Below are 23911 nucleotides of genomic sequence, written 5' to 3'. Positions count from 1 at the left end.
AAGTAAGATCATTATCTTTAGATTTCATTACCTAGTACAGTACAACACTGTGAAATAAAGAATGATGTGGATGATGGAGAAGGGCACCTACTGTCAAAGTAAGTTCATTATCTTTAGATTTCATTACCTAGTACAGTACAACACTGTGAAATAAAGAATGATGTGGATGATGGAGAAGGGCACCTACTGTCAAAGTAAGATCATTATCTTTAGATTTCATTACCTAGTACAGTACAACACTGTGAAATAAAGAATGATGTGGATGATGGAGAAGGGCACCTACTGTCAAAGTAAGATCATTATCTTTAGATTTCATTACCTAGTACAGTACAACACTGTGAAATAAAGAATGATGTGGATGATGGAGAAGGGCACCTACTGTCAAAGTAAGATCATTATCTTTAGATTTCATTACCTAGTACAGTACAACACTGTGAAATAAAGAATGATGTGGATGATGGAGAAGGGCACCTACTGTCAAAGTAAGATCATTATCTTTAGATTTCATTACCTAGTACAGTACAACACTGTGAAATAAAGAATGATGTGGATGATGGAGAAGGGCACCTACTGTCAAAGTAAGATCATTATCTTTAGATTTCATTACCTAGTACAGTACAACACTGTGAAATAAAGAATGATGTGGATGATGGAGAAGGGCACCTACTGTCAAAGTAAGATCATTATCTTTAGATTTCATTACCTAGTACAGTACAACACTGTGAAATAAAGAATGATGTGGATGATGGAGAAGGGCACCTACTGTCAAAGTAAGATCATTATCTTTAGATTTCATTACCTAGTACAGTACAACACTGTGAAATAAAGAATGATATGGATGATGGAGAAGGGCACCTACTGTCAAAGTAAGATCATTATCTTTAGATTTCATTACCTAGTACAGTACAACACTGTGAAATAAAGAATGATGTGGATGATGGAGAAGGGCACCTACTGTCAAAGTAAGATCATTATCTTTAGATTTCATTACCTAGTACAGTACAACACTGTGAAATAAAGAATGATGTGGATGATGGAGAAGGGCACCTACTGTCAAAGTAAGATCATTATCTTTAGGTTTCATTACCTAGTACAGTACAACACTGTGAAATAAAGAATGATGTGGATGATGGAGAAGGGCACCTACTGTCAAAGTAAGATCATTATCTTTAGATTTCATTACCTAGTACAGTACAACACTGTGAAATAAAGAATGATGTGGATGATGGAGAAGGGCACCTACTGTCAAAGTAAGATCATTATCTTTAGATTTCATTACCTAGTACAGTACAACACTGTGAAATAAAGAATGATGTGGATGATGGAGAAGGGCACCTACTGTCAAAGTAAGATCATTATCTTTAGATTTCATTACCTAGTACAGTACAACACTGTGAAATAAAGAATGATGTGGATGATGGAGAAGGGCACCTACTGTCAAAGTAAGATCATTATCTTTAGATTTCATTACCTAGTACAGTACAACACTGTGAAATAAAGAATGATGTGGATGATGGAGAAGGGCACCTACTGTCAAAGTAAGATCATTATCTTTAGATTTCATTACCTAGTACAGTACAACACTGTGAAATAAAGAATGATGTGGATGATGGAGAAGGGCACCTACTGTCAAAGTAAGATCATTATCTTTAGATTTCATTACCTAGTACAGTACAACACTGTGAAATAAAGAATGATGTGGATGATGGAGAAGGGCACCTACTGTCAAAGTAAGATCATTATCTTTAGATTTCATTACCTAGTACAGTACAACACTGTGAAATAAAGAATGATGTGGATGATGGAGAAGGGCACCTACTGTCAAAGTAAGATCATTATCTTTAGATTTCATTACCTAGTACAGTACAACACTGTGAAATAAAGAATGATGTGGATGATGGAGAAGGGCACCTACTGTCAAAGTAAGTTCTTTATCTTTACGTTTCATCAACTACTACAGTACAACACTGTGAAATAAAGAATGATGTGGATGATGGAGAAGGGCACCTACTGTCAAAGTAAGATTATTATCTTTAGGTTTCATTACCTAGTACAGTACAACACTGTGAAATAAAGAATGATGTGGATGATGGAGAAGGGCACCTACTGTCAAAGTAAGATCATTATCTTTAGATTTCATTACCTAGTACAGTACAACACTGTGAAATAAAGAATGATGTGGATGATGGAGAAGGGCACCTACTGTCAAAGTAAGATCATTATCTTTAGATTTCATTACCTAGTACAGTACAACACTGTGAAATAAAGATATAATGATAATTTTATTTCTTTATTATTTTCAGTTTGTAAGTTTACCTGTCACAAGAAGTGTGGTGTCAAATACAGGACCCCCTGTAAAGGTCAACATGGAGACAGGTCTATTGAGGTGAGTATAGCTCTCATACAGGGTCAGGGGGGGGGGGGGATGAGGGGGGTGCAGTAATAGATTACTGAATATATATTTAAGGAACTAGTTTCTGGTATAATGATGAGATATATTTTTCAATGTATTTCAGGAGGAGGTATCTGGTATATTTGGAGTCCAGCTGTGTCATTTACTACAGCGAGGAGTAAAGGTGCCCCCAGTAATAGAGCGCCTGATTACAGCCATAGAAATGAAGGGGTTATACACAGAGGGGGTGTACAGGAAGAGTGGAGCTGCTGTGAAAACAAAACAACTGGTCAAGGCAATTAATGCTGGTAAAGATCACACTTAGTATTTAAAATTTAATATTATACACAGAGGGGGTGTACAGGAAGAGTGGAGCTGCTGTGAAAACAAAACAACTGGTCAAGGCAATTAATGCTGGTAAAGATCACACTTAGTATTTAAAATTTTAAATTAACATCATTGGTTAGAGTTTGTTGATTGTTTTTCATTCTGTTTTCAGCTTAGAAAAAAAAAATGATTCCAAGATACATTGGAATTTATTTAATTTTGAAGTTATTGTCAGTTTAACTATAGAATGTTTTATTTAGTGAATAGTGAAGACAGTGTTTTTGTTTCCAATCTTCAGATCCAGATGGTATAGACTTTGATAACTACCAAATCCACGTGCTAACATATGGTCTGAAGCAGTTCTTAAGAGAATTACCGGAGCCATTACTAACGTTTGAGCTGTATGACGACTTTCTTCAGGCTACAGGTAATTATAAGCCAAACATAGCATTCTGTCTGTGTATGTGTGCACATGTGTGTGTGTGTGTGTGTGTGTGTGTGTGTGTGTGTGTGCGTTTGAGCTGTATGATGACTTTCTTCAGGCTACAGGTAAGCCAAACATAGCATTCTATGTGTGTGTGTGCATGTACGTGTGAGCGCGTGCAAGACCGTATGTGTGTAAAATCTACTGAACAAATTTGGATTTCAGACTCACAATAAATATCATCATTGTTCCTTATTTTCCAGACTCCCATGATGATAAAGACTGCACCCAAGCCTTGTATGCTGTGATTGAAAGGCTACCAAAGCACAACTTTGACCTCTTTGAAAGACTCATCTTTCATTTAGCTAGGTAAGGAAGCATGGAAAGCCTTAACCTAGGGGTATGAAACAAAGTGAATAATGCAGAATGACTGTATAGAGTGAAACTCATTGTTAAGCTTAAGTGTTTCAAGCAGACAAATGAACTGACCTGGTATTACAGCATTATGGTTCAGATCATAATGGAATGGCATACTTTTGATGGACAAGAGCATTCTTTCTCTCGTTGAGCATTAATTTCTGTGGTTTAACAGTTTATAGATGAAATATAGCAAGTGCTTATTCTTATGTATTACAGCATTATGGTTCTGGTCATCATGAAACAGCATACTTTTGATGGACAACAGCATTCTTTCTCTCTTTGAGCATTAATTTCTGTGGTTTAACAGTGTATAGATGAAATATAGCAAGTGCTTATTCTTATGCTATGCACATCACATTTTGCAGGGTGGCTTTCCATGAAGAATCCAACAAAATGTCTGTGAATAGTCTTGCCATTATTTTTGCGCCTTGTGTGCTGAAAACAAACAAACAAATGCCTGCCCAGGAAAGTCTCAGCCATGTTCCTAAACAGACCCAGTAAGTACTACTAGCTCTCTGTTCATATCCATACAGACCCAGTAAATACTACTAGCTATCTGTTTATGACCATTTTATAGTGGTATCTTTGTTAGCACAATAGGATTCAATGATAGTCATGTGTTACACACACACACAAACACACACACACACACACAAACACACACACACACGCACACACACACACACACACACACACACACTGAGAGGTTGAGATAAAAAAAGAGAAAGAACCTAAAATGACAGGAAATACCATTTTAGGTGGCTCACTGCTCAGTCATATCTTTCTTTGATAAATGTGATAAATTTCCATTCAGATGCATAGATTATATCCTCCAAGAACAACTCCAGAAACTAAAGAACAGTTTAAAAGATATCGCCACCTTGGAAAATGCACGAGCCTCTGCTGATGAACGTCTGTCAGTCCTGCGAGCCAGCATGAGGACAAAGTCTAAGGTAAACTGGACGTCTATCTTTTATTTATTCCTTGATTATAAAATATGAGGTCTTGAGATATGGACACTAGTACAAAGTCCAGGGTAAACTGGTAACAGTCTTTTCTTTATTCTCTGATCATGGGATATCAGGTCCTGAGCAAGGTATGGACACTAGTATAAAATCTAAGGTTAGCTTAATGTCCGTCTTTATTTATTCTTTGATTTAATTAAAGTGTGTGTACAGACAGTTTATGTAATAAAGTAACATATCCTGTCCTATATGCAATAACATTACAGGGCAGTGTGAGTGGTGAAGCAACCATTGAATCCAAGATTGAAAGAGAAATGAAAATGGAGGAAAAATCCTTATCAGAACAAATCTGGTCCTTAGAAAAAGAAAAGTAAGTCCAAGAACAAATAACTTAATAAGTTTAAAAAAAAAAGAAAAGTAAGTCCAAGAAAAAATTGGCAAGTGACCTCCAGCCTTCCATATCTAGACATACGATATTTGTGTGTTTCAGACAATTGTTGACCTCCAGCCTTCCATATCTAGACATACGATATTTGTGTGTGTTTCAGACAATTGTTGACCTCCAGCCTTCCATATCTAGACATATGATATTTGTGTGTGTTTCAGATAAGTGTTGACCTCCAGCCTTCCATATCTAGACATATGATATTTGTTTGTGTTTCAGATAAGCGTTGACCTCCAGCCTTCCATATCTAGACATATGATATTTGTGTGTGTTTCAGATAAGTGTTGACCTCCAGCCTTCCATATCTAGACATATGATATTTGTGTTTCAGACAAATGTTGACCTCCAGCCTTCCATATCTAGACATATGATATTTGTGTGTGTTTCAGATAAGTGTTGACCTCCAGCCTTCCATATCTAGACATATGATATTTGTGTGTGTTTCAGATAAGTGTTGACCTCCAACCTTCCATATGTAGACATATAATATTTGTGTGTATTTCAGACAAGTGTTGACCTCCAGCCTTCCATATCTAGAGCCCCGTCTCAGCTCAGATGATGAACTCCTGGAGAGTGGAGATGATCTGGAAAGTGCAACGGACTCCATGGATGACCTGGATGAGGCCATGAATTCTGAGGAATATGCTGTGACCTTTGACCAGCCAGGTGAATGAGTATCTCTGAATGAAGACTAAAGTGCGTTCTCTGCACTTTCACAGGTGATGGTTGACCTTTAACCTTTCTGTCTGAAAACAATATGCATGTTGCTATGCCATGCTACTGCCTGCAGTGGCTTATTTCTTAGCATCTTGTGTATGCTGCATGCAACAAAATGTGCATCTGATACTTTTGTATTATTTAGTATATTTTTAACCCAAAGAAAATTTATTTTATCAGATTTTTGTATCTGTTTGTAATTATTATCATAACAAGATAAATTTGAAGATTTGGTATTTCCCATTTTAGTTTCCAAATAATTGAAAATATTTATACACTTGTCCTTGTTCCTTACTTACAGTGTTGAGGTGTACTTCTAGATTCTGTATGTTTCAAATTATGTCTGACCTCACTGACATTGGTTAGCATGCTGCATGGATTAATAGTCACTTATACTAGAGATATTAGTTATAATCCTTACATAAAAACATTACTAGAATTTACATATAACTAATACCTTTTCTACTAAGTCAGTAGCTTAAAATAGATGTATTGTTAAGCAAATTAATTTGAACCAAAGCACTTCATCCTGACATAGATGTTAGAAGCATTAAATTATTGTGAGCAGGATAAGCTTTGCTGCTTTAGAGCTTTTCAGTTTGTAAGCAAAAGAAACCAAACAAATAACAACAGAATAACAAATCCAAAGCCTTGCTTGTACTAATGTTGACATTGAATCTTCGAGAAAGTATTCTTCTGTAATGTAGTAAATGTCAATTATTCTTCCAGTGAGTCCATCTTACAGACTAAGGCACATAATCAAACAGAGGCCATCTGGGCCAAATAAACGTCTTCCGTCACGGTATCGCAGCCTCAGTATTGACTATGCAAAGATGAGGACTGGGAAAAGGGAAAGATTGAGAAAAATATCAGTAGACAATTACTTCACTTTCAAACAACAACCCTTAAAGCTAAAGCATGGGAGTCATGAAGATGAAATCATGGTTTAGTTCATGCTTTGTCACGGGAGTCATCAGATGAAATCATGGTTTAGTTCAAGCTTTGTCATGGGAGTCATGAAGATGAAATCATGGTTTAGTTCATGCTTTGTCATGGGAGTCATGAAGATGAAATCATGGTTTAGTTCATGCTTTGTCACGGGAGTCATCAGATGAAATCATGGTTTAGTTCAAGCTTTGTCATGGGAGTCATGAAGATGAAATCATGGTTTAGTTCATGCTTTGTCATGGGAGTCATGAAGATGAAATCATGGTTTAGTTCATGGTTTGTCACAGGGGTCATGAAGATGAAATCATGGTTTAGTTCATGGTTTGTCACGGGGGTCTTGAAGATGAAATCATGGTTTAGTTCATGCTTTGTCACGGGGGTCATGAAGATGAAATCATGGTTTAGTTCAAGGTTTGTCATGTTCAGTCTATTACTTTACACAGGGAAAAAATTTTGCAAGTCTAATTATGTTAAATATGTTAATAAATGTTCTTGTTATTTTACTAATGTCTTGTTTAATGTAAAGAGTAATTTTTGGGTTTATCACTATGTAAGACCTTGTCCCGCTCACCCACAGAGGCTGGTGCCGCTCACCCACACAGGCTGGTCCCGCTCACCCACACAGGCTGTGGAAAGAGGCATTGGGATTGATCTTTTTCTGTGGCTCGTTTATATTTTATGTTGTTGTAACAGGGAACACCTCCATTATTTGAATGTTTTTAAATGGTTATAGAAGTGCCACCAAGACACCCTGTTTTAGATAATTTGATGTGTTCAGAGTAGGTGTAACCCTGTCTTCTCATCTCTCATTACCTTCAGTGTTTTAACAAAGTCAGACCTGTTTAATACTTAAGTTAGCCATGATTGTAGATATACTTGTTTAATTATAACAAATTAAAAGTGGAATCTCTTTTCAATTAAATTTTATGGTGAATGCCTTAATTTGTTATGATACTGCATAATGTCAGAGGTAACTGCTGGTATTGGTTATGGTATGGTTGATAATGATAAGACAAAGACATGGTGTGGTAAACATTTTCTGTTCAACTTTCCTAGTACATAAGCTAGCTGTCTGTGAAGTATGTTGATTAACTGCTCAAGTACATGTCATTTTGGTAGTTCTGACTCTAAATTGTTACATGTATGTTGCTGATTTTAACATGTGAAACATTGTTATAAGGATAAACTGTGCCTTAAGTGAGAAACTTAAAGGTAAAGAAATTTTTGCAGCACTTGTATCAGAGCCTTTTTTCAAGAAAAATCACAGAAAATGTGGGATAAATGTGCAGTGGTAGATATAATTTGAAGGTTTCCAAACCAAAAAACTTACACTGAATTCTGTATCTTAGAATTTTACACTTAAAGTGATGAACTGTTCAGCACACATTTAGTTAAAGATAGAAATTATTTCTTGGATCAAGAGGAAGTAATTTGTTATAGGGAGCTGTGTAATTTGGTATTTCAGTTGTAATTTGATGAAAAGTGCAAAATATAATTGTAAATAAATTTAGTCATGTGCAATGATGCTTATTTCAGAGATTCATGTGATAATGTAGAAGTTGTTCATATGTCCATTTTCCTGTCAGCTTTATCCCACGTGGAGGCCTAAGTGTCAGTACATGGGACATGCTCCTGTCAGCTTTATCCCACGTGGAGGCCTAAGTTTCAGTACATGGGACATGCTCCTGTCAACTTTATCCCACGTGGAGGCCTAAGTGTCAGTACATGGGACATGCTCCTGTCAGCTTTATCCCACGTGGAGGCCTAAGTTTCAGTACATGGGACATGCTCCTGTCAACTTTATCCCACGTGGAGGCCTAAGTGTCAGTACATGGGACATGCTCCTGTCAGCTTTATCCCACATGGAGGCCTAAGTGTCAGTACATGGGACATGCTCCTGTCAGTGTTATTGTGTGTGAAGGCCTAGGTTACATGGGATGTGTTCAGAGATTGGTCAGTTTTATGAGCTTTTACACATGTACTTAGAAGAGATGAACCTTTAAAAATTATATATAGGTCTGTGGATCCATGTTGCCCTCAGCTGGAGAACAGACACCTTTATATTGTGCACTTGTTTCATAGCTTTTAAGCTCTAAATTCATGTAAAAATTGCTTGTAATATCTGTAGGTCTTATGTTTCCTAAGTTTACCATTGATCTGTGTGGCAGAGTCATATGCCATGGTGTAAATTCTGTAAAAAGCTTGCCAAGAAAATAACTCAAATGATAACAATAAATAAAGCTTTCAGAAGTTAATGTTTTTATTTTTGGGCACTAAGTGTTTTATTTTTATGCATCAACAGTTATCAAATGTTAGAGTAGAATAAACAAAGAATTATACAGCGAATTATACTGCTAACAAACATAAAAAAAACTGTAGAATTTGACCTGTTTATTATTGATGAGTAACTTATAATTAACGAGTTAGCATATGGATAAAAACAACTGCAAGATTGATCTGTTTTTTCTTAACGAGTGAGAAAACGCATTTAAAAGACTGTTTATAAATGAGTTAGCAAATGGATAAAACTGTAATGATCTGTTTATTCTCATCAAGTTTGCAATTGGATAAAAACAAGAATGGCCTGTTCATTCTTAACGCGTACTAGTAAGCGAGCGGATAAAAACGATTATAAAAATTGTTTATTCTTAATGATTTCACAAAGAGATGAAAACGGCTTTAAAGATTTCCTGTTCATTCTTTATGATTTAGCAAAGAGATAAAAACGACTGTAAAGATTGACCTGTCAATTACCTCTATCAAGGAGGATGTAGTTTTGCAACCTGTTTGTCTTTGTCTTGTCAGATTTTGATGAAATTTTTAGGTAATTTGTACAAATTTTGAAATGTACAGAAAGGATCAAAAATTAGTGAAGAAATTCTTAGATTGGTGGTGATCCATTAATTGATAAATTAATCATAAAATCTAGGTCACAAATCGTCCAATTTCTGTAAATATTGACCTGTTCATTAACGAGTTAGCAAGTGGATAAAACTATAATGACCTGTTTATTCTTAACAAATGAGCAAACGGATGAAAACGATGAATATTAGCTTGTTTATTCGTAAGTTTATTGATCTGTTTATTTTTAACGAGTGAACAAATGGATAAAAACAATTAAAATTGGCCTGTTTATTATAAATGAGTAAGCAAACAGAAACGAGTCTTAATATTACCTGTTTAATCTTTATAGGTAAAAAATGGATAAAACAATTAAAATTGACCTGTTAATGTTAATAAGTTATCAAACAGAAAAGAGCGATTGTAAATATTGATTTGTTTATTCTTATAATTGGCAGACACATTAATACAGTAATATTACTCAGACGAACCAATCATACATAAATTAATTCCCACTGGACTGGTTTATGTAGGTGTCCTTGCCAGGAGGATCTACTCTTTATCTCCGCCGTCTCCGCTGCCGTCGGGGTTCACGCCACAGTCGCCCCCTTTCATGTACTTGAAGGTGAGGGTGCCGGTGCTGCACTTGGCAGTCTCCATTTCACATCTGAGGTTTAGCAATCACAGAACACGTTAAAGCCCCTCTTTTTATTTGCTTTGATTAAAATTAAAATCCTAAGAAATTTAGCATTTAATAGGCTTAGTGACTTGAACAATATTCCGTTTTTTACGAGGACATGTTTATATTGTTGCACTTTGAGGAAATATTTTCATCATACATACCTGCTGGCGTAAACCTTGCCGTCAGAGCCACACATCTTAAAAAACTTGTAAGTCATCCACTTCGGGCAGGCTTTTCCCTCTGCCAGAGCCTGGCAGAATCTTGATGGCTGTTTATCACCAGTTGTTGCTGTGTTGGTTGTTTGACACCTCTTCATAGAACCGATTTCAGCGTTGGCGCAAGCTGCTTTGTAGAAATCGCAACTGCAGTATGAAAAAAGGCGTTAATCGTATAAAACACTTCTTAGCAAATATATTCTTATTTAAATAAAAAATATATCAAACTTGCTTGTTCATTTATTGTCAAACAAAATAATAAACATGACCATTTTGTGTACCTCCATTTCAACGCCCGCAGGCAGCATTTGTGGAAAGTTATGAAAATTCGGGAAACTTAATATCGAAGATGTCTTTGGAAGTCTGTCCCGCCCTTCACGCATACAAACATACGCGCACACGTTTTTTAATACACATGCGCGCGCACACACTCTCGTTTCAAACATACAACCGTACGCACACACACACACACACACACACACACTTTTTGTACAAATACAACCATGCTAAGACATACATTCATTTTATGCACATAAGCCTTGAGAACACACTTATTTTATACTTTCACACATACAACCATGTACACATACACTCATTTTATTCACATACAACAATACACACTCACTCATTTTACACGTTCACACCTACAACCATGTGCGCGCACACACTCATTTTATTCACATACAACAATGCACACTCACTCATTTTACACGTTCACACATACAAACAAGCGCACCTTCACTCATTTTATTCACATACAACAATACACACTCTCATTTTGCACGTTCACACATACAACCATGTGCGCGCACACACTCATTTTATTCACATACAACAACGCACACATTCACTTATTTTACACGTTCACTCATACAAGTTGAATGAGTTTTATTCTCGTTTTGATAGGACCAACCACACTCAGGTCCACACACCAACCCTAGGGGAGCGCGTGCCGCCATTTACTATTCAATCATGGCAAGTCAAGTGTTATTTCTCGGCTTTAAACACCAGGAAAGCTCCAGGCCCTGACGGTATAACATCACGACTTTTAAAGGAATGCGCAGCCCAGCTTTCAGATGTGTTCGCGGAAATATTCAACTGGTCAATTGAAATGTGCAGAGTGCCTGAAATATGGAAGACAGCAACCATCATACCTGTGCCAAAAAGTAAAACTGTAGAGAATTTAAATGATCTCCGTCCTGTTGCTTTGACACCGGTGCCTATGAAGATATTCGAAAAACTTGTTCTGTCTTTTATTAAAACCTTAGTGCCAAATAGCTTTGATCCACTCCAATTTGCCTACCGCAGTAACAGAAGTGTAGACGATGCTCTTTCTATGTGTTTACACAAAGTTCTCGAACATCTTGATTGTAAAAATGCCTATGTTAGAATTTTATTTGTTGACTATAGCTCAGCATTTAATACTATTGTACCAAGCAAATTGTATTTTAAACTTTTGGATGATCTTAATTTTCCACCAGCACTCTGCGATTGGATTTTAGATTTTCTTTTAAACAGAAAACAGTCAGTAAAAGTCGGTTTTAACTTCTCGGACACTATAGTTTTAAACACTGGCACACCCCAGGGCTGCGTCTTATCACCTTGTTTATATACGTTATTCACCCACGACTGTGTGGCGAGGGAGGAAAATACATTTTTAATGAAGTTTGCCGATGACACAACTTTAGTCGGCTTGATACACCATAATGATGAGATGTCATACAGGCAGTCGGTTACAAGTTTAGTAAATTGGTGCACAGACAATGACTTGATATTAAATGTGAGCAAAACAAAAGAAATGATCATAGACTTCAGAAGAAATCAGATAAGTAAAAATCCCTTGGAAGTTAACGGTAAAGCGGTCGAACAGGTTTCTAATTATAAATTACTAGGGGTTCAGCTGAATAATAGGTTAACCTGGGGCGATAACATCACGAAGCTATTGAAAAAGGCACGTCAACGAATGTACATGTATTTCTTAAGGAAATTGAAAGCTTTTACCAGAAATGTGTTTATTTTAACGAACTTTTACAGGTGTGTTTTAGAGAGTATCTTAACTTATTCAGTAACTGTTTGGTATGGACGTGCAACTGTGGAGGAGAGGAACAAGTTGGAAAAGATCGTCGAAACTGCAGGGATTGTAATTGGAACAGATCTAACTCCCGTCCATACTATATATCTAGACAGGACTAAAAAGAAAACATTATCAATAATGACAGACAGTTCCCATCCAGCCCATACCCTTTTTAAATTTTTACCTAGCAATTCGAGACTCTTAGCTTTTAAGGGTAGTAAGCGATTTTTAAATAGCTTTTATCCTTCGGCAGTAACTATTTTTAACTCTAACATGTAATTTTAATTTTCATTTTTTTTATATTTCAATGGCGCTACTACAGGGCAAAAGATTCCCGATTTTATACATTTGTATTTTATTGGCTTAATAAATTATTATTATTATTATTATTATTATTATTATTATTATTATTATACAAATTAAACAAGCACGCACGCTCACTCATTTTAAAAACAGCCTACCATACGCACATACACATTGTATTTGTCACACAGTTCACCGTGCACCCACACGCACGCATTTTATACAGACCTGCTGGCATACTCGTTTCCATCTCCGTCACACACTTTGAATTTGACCAAAGTCTTGCTACAATCCCTATCTGCCGTGTAGTAGTTGCAGAACCAACTGAATGGCTTCTTCTCCTCGGCGGCTAACGCCACGCCTTGTAAATAATTTTCCCACGTTTAGAAATATGCTTTATGGGGAAAATATGTCGCAGTATACAGGTAGTAGTCATAGATTAAACATTCAATTCCGAATATACAGAATTATTAGTGAATAACACCCACTTCAAGAAAAGCAGAAGAAGAGAGTGGACGGCTGTGGCTTGACATGGATTTCCCATTTTTACTTATTCCCAACCTGTAGTAATACTTCCCTTTTAACATGTATTCGCCATTTTAGCTTATTCCCAATCTAAATTATGCTTAAGATGGACTTCCCATTTTAACCTATTCCTAAGCTAAAATAAACATACCAATCAGCAGAACGACTATCAAGACCTTCATATTGGAGGTTAAAATGAAGTGGACGCGGCGCGCACAGTATTTATCTGGCTACGTGACACAGTATTTTGGGATGGGCCGCTGTGTGATGTGCGTTGGTGGTTGCAGCACATGGCAATCTTCACAAACCCATATGTGTTTGGGTCGGGCCGCTAGGGTCAAGGAAGACACGATGTCACACACCATGTATGTGTGTTTGGGTGGAGCTGCTAGGGTCAAGGCAGACACGACTTCACACAGGTATGAGTGTGTTGGGATGGGGCTGCTAGGGTGAAGGAAGACACGACACACAGCATGGCGCAAATGAGCGTGCAGAGACACAGGCGCAGGGGTGGGGACACGTGCATTAAGGCCCCTCACAGTTTCTGAAAGCGTCAGTCATAATAAGGCTAAAACGAAGGAAACACAGCACTCATTAAAGCCTGGGTCACATTGCGGTTTTCAACCTTTTGGCAACCTTTTTCCAACCAGTCGCGAGGAGATTGTCATAGGATTTTAGTGGTCGGATAACGTTCTTAACAAGTCGTCAGCGATCGAAGACACTTGAAGGCCATTTTTGTGCACCGACAACCATTGCGACTGAAAATTAAAAATATCAATATCCCAAAGATTGCCTATCGGTCCACTCTTGGTTGCCAGTAGTTCCCTATAACCAGACTAAAAGCAGTCGCACACCACTTGTAACTGCATGGTCCGTTGACGGTCTTAAGCCACTTGGTTGATAACAAGTTTCTTACTGGTCGCAAACATTCGAAAACATGAAAGGTTGCAAGCAACCGTAATAAAATAGGCGTAGCATGGTGGCCTATTTTGGCGAATAATTTTTTTTTTCGCATTTTGTCATGCATGCATTTTAAATGTCTTGATGATAAATCATTATATATATAAAAAAAATATTTTGCGTTTGTTGTCAAGAGTTTACACTTATTGACAAGGTTTGCATTGGACACGTATTTTAACCCCAAAATTCCATATGAGACTAAATTACTTATGTGCTAATTTTTGACGCTTTATTCATTTCTTTTATGATTTTATAAAAAATTATTGGTAAATAAGTTTCATGGTAGTAGGCCTATCTCATTAAAAATTGCATATTACCTAATAAACAATGAATTAAAAGGATGGATGCAGAGAAAACGTAAAATGAAAATAATTTAATCATATTATTATAAATAAATAGGAATTATACATACCTGATAGGTAAAATTCGTATTTTTATCATACTTTCTACCATTAAAATTATCTACAAATTATACTAGAGTTCCAGTAAATACAATTTAACATCTTTCCAGTGCTTGGTATCCTCACCACAAGGATGAGAATGTACACGATCTGTCATAATAATAATAATAATAATAATAATAATAATAATAATAATAATTTATTGAGTACAGAAATGTCTTTACATTTAAAGGCTCTTTAACTATACACACACAGGATAATAGTAATGATAGTAAATAAGTGAAAAAATAAATATAGTGTTAAATATAATTACGTTATAAATGGTAATTGTAAATGGTAAACGCCTGAGGCTAAAGAGGCAGAGGCAATCAGCGACCTATTAGCAAGCGGTTGGATACCACAAATTGGTTTTTGATTCGCCTCCAGGTTTTCGATGCTACATGCACAGCGAAAACATACGCGACAAGACACTTACAGGCGTTCTTTTAGAAACCAGTTTGCCGGTTAAAGCAACCGGTCGCCAATCATACTGGGACCCACACCACAGTCCATATGGGAACCAGTTTGAGACCCAAGGCACAAAAACATTCCTATTTTAAACTATTTAAAGACTTCAACTTGCTCGCCATTTATGATAGAAAAGATGTAGAAAATTTACAGTTATATAAAAGCCTCAAAATGGGTTGACACCTGACTGATTTATTAACCACTGAAATATCTGCTATAACAAAGAGACAAACAGATCTTGGACCAAAGAACAGACATACTAGTATTTACCAGGCCCGTCTGGAGCACCGCGCGTTTATGAAATAATGTTGATATGACATTAAATTCGAAAACATTACAAAGTTTAAAATCAGCCTATATAATTAAAAAAAAAATGAGGATATTTAATGTTGTTGTTGTTATATGTACAATGTTTTATTGGTATTTTGATAGTTGAAACATAATCTTTTATATTTTACTTATTTATTTCAACTTACATCATGAGAGCTATGGAGGAGATCAATTTTAGATTTAGCATATTTCTCCCTCAATGAATAAAGTATAATAACAATAAATAAATTTTAAAAAAATCGGTTTTCTTAGCGTTCACTTAAAGAAGCGGTTCCTGTGTCGATCCCTCACGCAGACACTTCAGCAGGTTCCAGGCTGCCCTCAGTCGCGGATTGGCGCATTTGGCTGTGTCGTAAGCACACCTAGATAAATAAACAAATATAAACAAACGTCAATTATTTATTCACAGTTATGGCAAAAATGGTCGTGCACCATTCTTTGCAAGAAGAAGATGTACATTTCTAATCTGTGTGTATTTCTAAAGAGAGGGCTTTTCAGAAAATAATGTCGTTAACCTAGTTACCTGCTCCTGTAAATGTTTCTGTCGTTTCCACATATCATGAGGTTCTCCACTTTCCAGGAGTCTGGGCAGCCGTCAGTGGCGATCTTATTGCAGATATACGGGCTGTGTGTCGGGTGTTCTCGATGTGGATGTTTAGTGGGTCGAGTGGTATTGGCATACAACAGACCAGTTTTATTACATTTGTAATACACCAGACTCATTGTAGCATCTGGGGCGCAGGCTGCTTTGTAGAACTCGCAACTGAAATATATGTGTGTATGTGTGTGTTGTATATCAGAACCTGAATCTCGAGTATTGTAGGTGGATTGTCAATCTACCCGAACGTTAATCTCGCCAACGTGGATTGTCAAACTACCTGGACGTTAATCTCGCCAAGGTGGATTGTCAAACTACCCAGACGTTAATCTCGCCAAGGTGGATTGTCAAACTACCTAGACGTTAATCTCGCCAAGGTGGATTGTCAAACTACCCAGACGTTAATCTCGCCAAGGTGGATTGTCAATCTACCCGAACGTTAATCTCGCCAACGTGGATTGTCAAACTACCTGGACGTTAATCTCGCCAAGGTGGATTGTCAAACTACCCAGACGTTAATCTCGCCAAGGTGGATTGTCAAACTACCCAGACGTTAATCTCGCCAAGGTGGATTGTCAAACTACCTAGACGTTAATCTCGCCAAGGTGGATTGTCAAACTACCCAGACGTTAATCTCGCCAAGGTGGATTGTCAAACTACCTGGACGTTAATCTCACCAAGGTGGATTGTCAAACTACCTAGACGTTAATCTCGCCAAGATGGATTGTCAGTCTACCTAGACGCTAATCTCGCCAAGGTGGATTGTCAGTCTACCTAGACGTTAATCTCACCAAGGTGGATTGTCAAACTACCCAGACGTTAATCTCGCCAAGGTGGATTGTCAGTCTACCTAGACGTTAATCTCGCCAAGGTGGATTGTCAGTCTACCTAGACGTTAATCTCGCCAAGATGGATTGTCAAACTACCTAGACGTTAATCTCGCCAAGGTGGATTGTCAAACTACCTAGACGTTAATCTTGCCAAGATGGATTGTCAAACTACCCAGACATTAATCTCGCCAAGATGGATTGTCAAACTACCTGGACGTTAATCTCGCCAAGGTGGATTGTCAAACTACCTAGACTTTAATCTCACCAAGATGGATTGTCAAACTACCTAGACGTTAATCTCGCCAAGGTGGATTGTCAGTCTACCTAGACGTTAATCTCGCCAAGGTGGATTGTCAGTCTACCTAGACGTTAATCTCGCCAAGGTGAGTTGTCAATCTACCTAGATGTTAATCTCGCCAAGGTGGATTGTCAAACTACCTAGACGTTAATCTCGCCAAGGTGGATTGTCAGTCTACCTAGACGTTAATCTCGCCAAGGTGGATTGTCAAACTACCTGGACGTTAATCTCGCCAAGGTGGATTGTCAAACTATCTAGACGTTAATCTCGCCAAGGTGGATTGTCAATCTACCCAGACGTTAATCTCGCCAAGATGGATTGTCAGTCTACCTAGACGTTAATCTCGCCAAGGTGGATTGTCAGTCTACCTAGACGTTAATCTCGCCAAGGTGGATTGTCAGTCTACCTAGACGTTAATCTCGCCAAGGTGGATTGTCAAACTACCTGGACGTTAATCTCGCCAAGGTGGATTGTCAAACTACCTAGATGTTAATCTCGCCATTATAAGTGCGTTTTTTCAAAAGGTGGATTGTCAAACTACCTAGACGTTAATCTCGCCAAAGTGGATTGTCAATCTACCCAGACGTTAATCTCGCCAAGGTGGATTGTCAAACTACCTGGACGTTAATATCGCCAAGGTGGATTGTCAAACTACCTAGACGTAATCTCGCCAAGGTGAATTGTCAATCTACCCAGACGTTAATCTCGCCAAGATGGATTGTCAGTCTACCTAGACGTTAATCTCGCCAAGGTGGATTGTCAGTCTACCTAGACGTTAATCTCGCCAAGGTGAATTGTCAATCTACCTAGACGTTAATCTCGCCAAGGTGGATTGTCAATCTACCTAGACGTTAATCTCACCAAGGTGAATTGTCAGTCTACTTAAGAAGATTATTTCGATATTTTTGTTTTCATCATCACAAGTCATTACCAGCTGTCACTATGCTAAGCTTACACATTATAAGTGCATTTTTTCAAATATTTAATGGGTGCACTCAATACCATATTTCCTGCTGCTCAGTCTCTCCCAAGGTTGCTATGTGGCAAGAATGATGTAATTTTTCTTCAGTCAACATCGAAATATTGGAGTTAAAAACTATCTCAATATTAATGACACAGTCGTACTCAAATGGAGGTATAAAAGTCCCCGATATTAGAAACTATATTGATTCCCTAAAAATTTCATGGCTCAGGAGAATCATGCACAAAAATTCAAAATGGTCTTTCTTTTTCCTTAGTCTGATCCCTGAAAGTAAGGGTGTACACTGGTCTGAAATGGGAATATCTGAAATGCAAAAAATTAAGAACGGATCAAAAAATGCTTTTTGGAATCAAGTCATTGATGCATGGTGCAGACTGTTAAAGAATAAAAAGATTGATACAAAAGAAAATTTTTTAAAAGAATGTTTATGGCTAAACGATAAAATACGGATAAAAAACAATCCTATTCTTATAAGAACCTGTAATAAAATAGGTATAAGAAACATAAATGACTTGATCGATACAGAGGGAAATTACCTCACATACCAACAGTTCAAGGAAAGGCACGGGAATATAATAAATTATGTTACGTTCACAAGTATACTATGCGCAGTAAAAAAATTTCAAAAACAAATGAATATAGACAATTTACACGAAAAAATTGAGCTCCCTATAATTTCAACCCAACTTAAATGGCTATTAAAATTTACAAAAGGGGGGAAACCTTTTTACAATATTTTGAACTCAAACGAAATGAAAAAGACTAATGCAATGTCAAAATGGGAACTCCTTTCTAAAGAACCTCTCACAGCTGAAGAGTGGAAAATCTTGAATAACATTCCTTTCCAATGTACTTTAGATACTAAACTGCGCTGGTTTCAATTTAGAGTATCAAAAAGAATTTTAGCTACAAATAATTTTTTACGAAAAATTGGGATAAAAGACACAGAGACCTGCTCCTTCTGTAACGAACACCCTGAAACTCTTCAACACTTATTTATTGAGTGCAAAGTAATTGCTCCCCTTTGGGCAAAAATACAAGACTGGATCCATTTAAAGACTGGACTTGTATTACAATTAACAGCATCTGATATAATTCTAGGAATTCCAAATTTGAAATGCAATGCGCTCAACAGTTTGCTGATCATAACAAAATTTATTATATATAAATTTAAAATGAAAAACATTACCCCGAACATAGAAAATATTAAAATAGAATGGAGACAGGCCTACATCGCAGAGAGAAATATAAGTCTGAGAAACATGACAATAGATAAATTTAATGAAAAATGGAAAAAGCTGCAGCCTCTCTTCCTGGACTGATATCTTCTATCTGCGTATGTTCCCCTGCCGATATTTGATAGTAAAACACATATTTGTTTTTATCTGTATTAGATCATATTATTTATTAAGTATTATTAAGTATTTTACTATTAGGTTATCAATATATCGTTGTTGACATATATATTAAATGACACAGTAACTATATATATATATATATGTATATATTGCAAATGACTGTCTCTTTGTGAGTGAGTGAGTGAGAGAGTGAGGGTGATTTTTATTTAGTTATTTATAAATTTTGTATTTTTGCTGAAATCTGTACTTATTTGAGATATGCAATAAAAAAAAAAAAAAAAAAAAAAAAAATCTCAATATTAGCTGTTGGCTGAAGAAAAATTACATCATTCTTATAACATAACACAGCTAATGAAATTCTTCTCTGCTGTGTCAGTACTGACGAAGTTTCGGACATCACTGGGACGATTCAGAGGGATAGAACAAGATAGACAGTGGTTCCAGCAAGGCAGGGCCATCCCCACACATCAAATGACTCCCTAGCCTGACTGAGAGAGCTATTTCAGGAGTGACTGATCAGCAGAAAGTGTGACGTTGAGTGGGCATTAAACGAATTTGAACCTCCCCATATTTCTACATGTGGGGGTATCTCAAGACAATTTGTACCAGAACAACCGTCAAATGATTGGTGAACTGTGGGGAGCAATCACAACAAAAATCAGGAAAATCCCGAAGGACTAATGTGTTTCAAAAATTGAATTTTTTTGTGGCGTATGCAAGTGTGCATCCAATGCCTCGGAGGCCATTTGGAGTATATTCTTTAAAAGAACACAAATTTTATGCAAAGTGACTAAGATAACTGAAACTTTGGGGAATGATCATACACATATGGACATTAGAGTCCAGCAAATTTTTTGAAATTTGATGGACCTTTGTAAGATTTATTTATTTATTTATTTATTTATTTTGGGGGGGGGGGGGTCCGGTATTTAATGGGAATATTTTTGAACAGGGCATATTTAACTAATTATATCTCATTTTAATTTGATACTATAAATAACTTTGGCCTTAAACGTAATGCCAGAGGATGATCACAGAAATTAACTCACGCGTCAGTGTATTCTTTGCCTTTGTTGTCGCACACTTTGGTACTTGTAAACCTACTGCTGACCTCAGAACAGTCCGTGTCCGCACCATAGTGAACACATATCGACTCGAGCCCATTTGCTGAGTTGAACGCTTGAAATACAGTAACATAGTTTTAACGATTTTTACTTAAACATTTCTCTTTTATTTATCATTTCTTTTAACGTCATGCAGCTTTTCAATTCACTCAGGGGCATACAAACTTGAGGTAAATTAAAGCAACGCAAGTATAAAAAGTTTAATTAAAATGCCATGTCTTACATATATATATATATATATATATATATATATATATATATATATATATATATATATATATATATATATATATATATATAATGAAGAACCTACCTAGGCCCAAAAGAACAAAGGTGATGACAATCATGGTGGTCAGCCAGCAGCGCTAGGTCTATTACTCAGGATGGAGATAGATTATGTAACCTTGAGGTACATATACACAGTGTGGGAGGTTTATCATTTTTGAAGTCTCCCATCTGGTCTACGTGACAAGAGTCACTTCCCTGGTAACCACAGCATGTTCCTTCTATCGATATGACTTGTGACTAATTTAAACTTCCACATCGATTATGACATTTTATCACTGCGAAAAAAACCGTAATAGTAGACACCCCTAAGAATTTAGTTATTTTACTGATATAAGAGAAACGTTAATTTAATCCATCTTTTTATATTCTTACTTAATCGCCAACCACTGATATGGAAGAGGATCGTATATTGTCTCTAAGACGTTTTACAAAATGTTAAGTAAGTTTTTTGCTTAAAGAGTTTCATGAGTTTGGTGGACGATAGTATACTCCCCTAGCAAAATATGTCACCCTATTGCAATGCGTCATGAATCAATGTTCTTAATTCAACATTTAAAGGGATTTTTTACAAAAATGTATTTATTGTTTATTGTACAAATTTTATTGAATAAACTAAGCATAAGTAAAAAAAAAAAAAAAAAAAAAAAAAAAAAAAAAAAAAAAAAAAAAAAAAAAACAGGGCCACATTCTGGTATTTTGTTCAATATCTTCTGGATAAGAGGACGCACCTGTCGCTTCTGTGCGTGGAGTCAAAAAGTTCTGTATCCTCTGCGCAGCGATGGTGTTTCACATACGGTGCAAAGTTAGTATAAGATCATTTTTGGTTGCAGGGTTATCCCTCAGTTATCCATTTCCGAGGATATCACACACAATCTTGGGAATGAACTGGTAATGGGGGTATGGATCTGGTTTCCATATAAACAGCCTACTATTGCCTTAACTGTGCGTGGGATAGCATTATCATGCTGAAACATAAATGAGTGATAATGGTCCTCAAAGCAATTCTCGACAGTTTTATTTCCAGTACTTGGATGCAAGGTGTTAAGGTTCCAGTTGACCACTGCCAGCTGGCCTACACCACAGTAGCCAATACACCCCATGTATGACTTACAGTATGTGGGCTGTCCTGTCTGTGTTAAGGTTCCAGTCGACCACTGCCAGCTCGCCTACAACACAGTAGCCAATACACCCCATGTATGACTTACGCGTCCTGTCGTCTAGACCGGACCTGCTTTCATTTTAAAACCGCATCAATGTCCAGTTTTTAGTTGGTGACCATGTCATGGTTCCAGTATACCATCTGACTCGACGTATAGACGGTTCCTGACAGTGATCACTGTTCTCCTAACAGAAACCTTGCCAAAATAGTTGTACTAAATAATTGTACAAACGTCTTCGGACTGTAAACTCAGAAATATGGTGTGCCCTTTTTTTGCTAAATATTACAAGTTCCTTAATGTTATGAAATGTTTTCTACGAGGAAGGCGTATTAACTTTCTCTCCTCTCTGGGTGTGGTTTCCTTCGGTCGGCCTTACCCAGTAAATATTTCCCATGTGCCTGTTTGGTTAGAATGTTGTCTAACCCTCTGAGTGGCTTTCATGGAACAACCCAACCTTCTGGTGATGCGGCGGGTCAAAACTCCCTCCTATGTCAACCGTTTGGTAAAGAATGTATCCTTTCACTTAGGAGCCGCATTTTAAAAAGAATTTGTATTATATTGGAGTATTTCAAAGGTTAAGCTAGTTAATGTTCTACTACTCACATACCCAAATTCACACGATGAACGGTTGCCTAGTTGGTATGTAACAGTGAAAATAAAACATACAACAGCGTAATAGAGGATACCGGAGGAGATAGGATTGTGCCGGAAGTGACGTTTAGTGGTGTAAGACGTGAAGCTGAGTGGTCACTTTTAGCTGGAGGTGAACGGGAGTGAAGATGTGGGCCCAGAGAAAAAAGCAGTTTTCCAACAACATAGTGAAATAACATATTTTTCTTTTGGTATTTTGGGCAGAAAATACTTGTAGAAATAATAGGTACATATGATCTGAAGCCGTGCTATGATACTTGAAGGTGCAAAATCTTGCTTAATTTGCAGTCAATTTGTTTTGAGAGATATGCTGCATGCCTTACAGCGCGACAAGGAGCGTCAAGGGAAAAGAATTCCCGCGAGGCTGTAAATCGTTGTCATGTGGAATTTTTCAAAACGAACCTAGTAACCAGAAACTAGAGTCTGACGCCATGAAACCAGAATCATATTTGCGGTAGGAGACAAAAGTGGATGGAAGAAGAGGTGACTGGCGATTAGCGTCTGTGTTCAGAATGGAGCAAATTCGACATTTAAAATTGATCTATTGATATTTTTTCATCTCAACAAATTTTTAGTTGATCACATAAAAAAATGAAAGTAAATGGGCTATTTCGGATTATGTAAAAAAGTACTGAAAATGGAAATAAACGCATTCCGGTACTTATCTCTTGTTTACATTTTTGTGTTTTCAAGGTGTGACTTTCAAGTTCCATGGGACTGAAAACTTATGTCTAGTCACATTTTCTAAATATCCATGCATGTTAGCTGCTGTGCATAATTAAAAATTGGTGGTGACTATGCTGTTAATCATTATGTAATATTGCTTCAAAATTGATAAAAAACAACTTTGTGTACTGCCACCACAAACATTATAAAAACATGTTTCTTATTATTTTGTAACTTACAAGAATGACCCTTTGTATTGACAAATTGGAAAACTAACTGGATAATTTTTTTTACTTTATGCAATTTTTTGTAAAATTTTCATTTTTATCATTCTGGCATTTTCAAAGTGTGAACTTGAACTCTCATGGGCATGAAGCCTTAATTTGATGTTAACTTTGGTGATAAGCATCTTGTATTATTGCATCACAATTGACATAATGCCTATTTGTGCATCATTATTTTCTGCTTTTTGTTTGCACA

The 23911-nt window shown here is 36.8% G+C and overlaps 3 protein-coding genes across 19 annotated transcripts in view; 1 reads left to right on the top strand and 2 right to left on the bottom strand.

The window, feature by feature from the left end:
- LOC106179095 (unconventional myosin-IXb-like) overlaps positions 1–8893 on the top strand; it is a 49170-nt gene extending 40277 nt beyond the window's left edge. For 15 of the 17 annotated variants that reach the window (XM_087001882.1, XM_087001872.1, XM_087001881.1 and 12 more), the window contains 9 exons: positions 2304–2386; positions 2517–2700; positions 3018–3146; positions 3407–3512; positions 3929–4060; positions 4378–4516; positions 4795–4898; positions 5479–5639; positions 6420–8893. In XM_087001882.1, the coding sequence (XP_086858008.1) occupies positions 2304–2386; positions 2517–2700; positions 3018–3146; positions 3407–3512; positions 3929–4060; positions 4378–4516; positions 4795–4898; positions 5479–5639; positions 6420–6640 (1259 nt within the window). In that variant the 3' untranslated portion in view covers positions 6641–8893. Of the gene's footprint in view, positions 1–2303; positions 2387–2516; positions 2810–3017; positions 3147–3406; positions 3513–3928; positions 4061–4377; positions 4517–4794; positions 4899–5478; positions 5693–6419 lie in introns of those variants that run through there. The other 2 variants (XM_087001878.1, XR_015332072.1) reach the window with 2 other exon arrangements.
- Positions 8894–9900: 1007 nt separating this feature from the next.
- Positions 9901–13568, bottom strand: LOC106179101 (follistatin-A). The gene is made up of 4 exons (XM_013562632.2): positions 13430–13568; positions 12982–13114; positions 10323–10523; positions 9901–10146 (listed from the first exon to the last, which is right to left on the bottom strand). The coding sequence occupies exons 1-4, from the start codon at positions 13458–13460 to the stop codon at positions 10032–10034; spliced, it is 480 nt and encodes a 159-aa protein (XP_013418086.1). The 5' UTR covers positions 13461–13568; the 3' UTR covers positions 9901–10031.
- A 2001-nt stretch (positions 13569–15569) lies between these two features.
- On the bottom strand, positions 15570–21139 carry LOC106179140 (uncharacterized). The gene is made up of 4 exons (XM_087000637.1): positions 20980–21139; positions 20592–20721; positions 16000–16239; positions 15570–15838 (listed from the first exon to the last, which is right to left on the bottom strand). The coding sequence occupies exons 1-4, from the start codon at positions 21011–21013 to the stop codon at positions 15736–15738; spliced, it is 507 nt and encodes a 168-aa protein (XP_086856763.1). The 5' UTR covers positions 21014–21139; the 3' UTR covers positions 15570–15735.
- Between the last annotated feature and the right edge of the window lie 2772 nt (positions 21140–23911).

Source organism: Lingula anatina, chromosome 1 (assembly GCF_051362555.1).
Source record: "Lingula anatina isolate TDL-2025a chromosome 1, LinAna3.0, whole genome shotgun sequence".
In the NCBI taxonomy this organism is placed as follows: Eukaryota; Metazoa; Brachiopoda; class Lingulata; order Lingulida; family Lingulidae; genus Lingula; species Lingula anatina.
The sequence above is the reverse complement of the archived record's forward strand: the minus strand, read 5'-3'. Positions and strand labels throughout refer to the sequence as shown.

Coding starts and splice junctions, on each gene's coding strand:
- LOC106179140 (XM_087000637.1), bottom strand. CDS start 21,013: ATGATTGTCATCACCTTTGTTCTTTTGGGCCTAG. Junction 20,722..20,979: donor CTTTGTTCTTTTGGGCCTAG/GTAGGTTCTTCA, acceptor CTGTATTTCAAG/CGTTCAACTCAGCAAATGGG. Junction 15,839..15,999: donor AGAAACATTTACAGGAGCAG/GTAACTAGGTTA, acceptor TTATTTATCTAG/GTGTGCTTACGACACAGCCA.
- LOC106179101 (XM_013562632.2), bottom strand. CDS start 13,460: ATGAAGGTCTTGATAGTCGTTCTGCTGATTG. Junction 13,115..13,429: donor GATAGTCGTTCTGCTGATTG/GTATGTTTATTT, acceptor ATTATTTACAAG/GCGTGGCGTTAGCCGCCGAG. Junction 10,524..12,981: donor GGAAACGAGTATGCCAGCAG/GTCTGTATAAAA, acceptor TTCATACTGCAG/TTGCGATTTCTACAAAGCAG.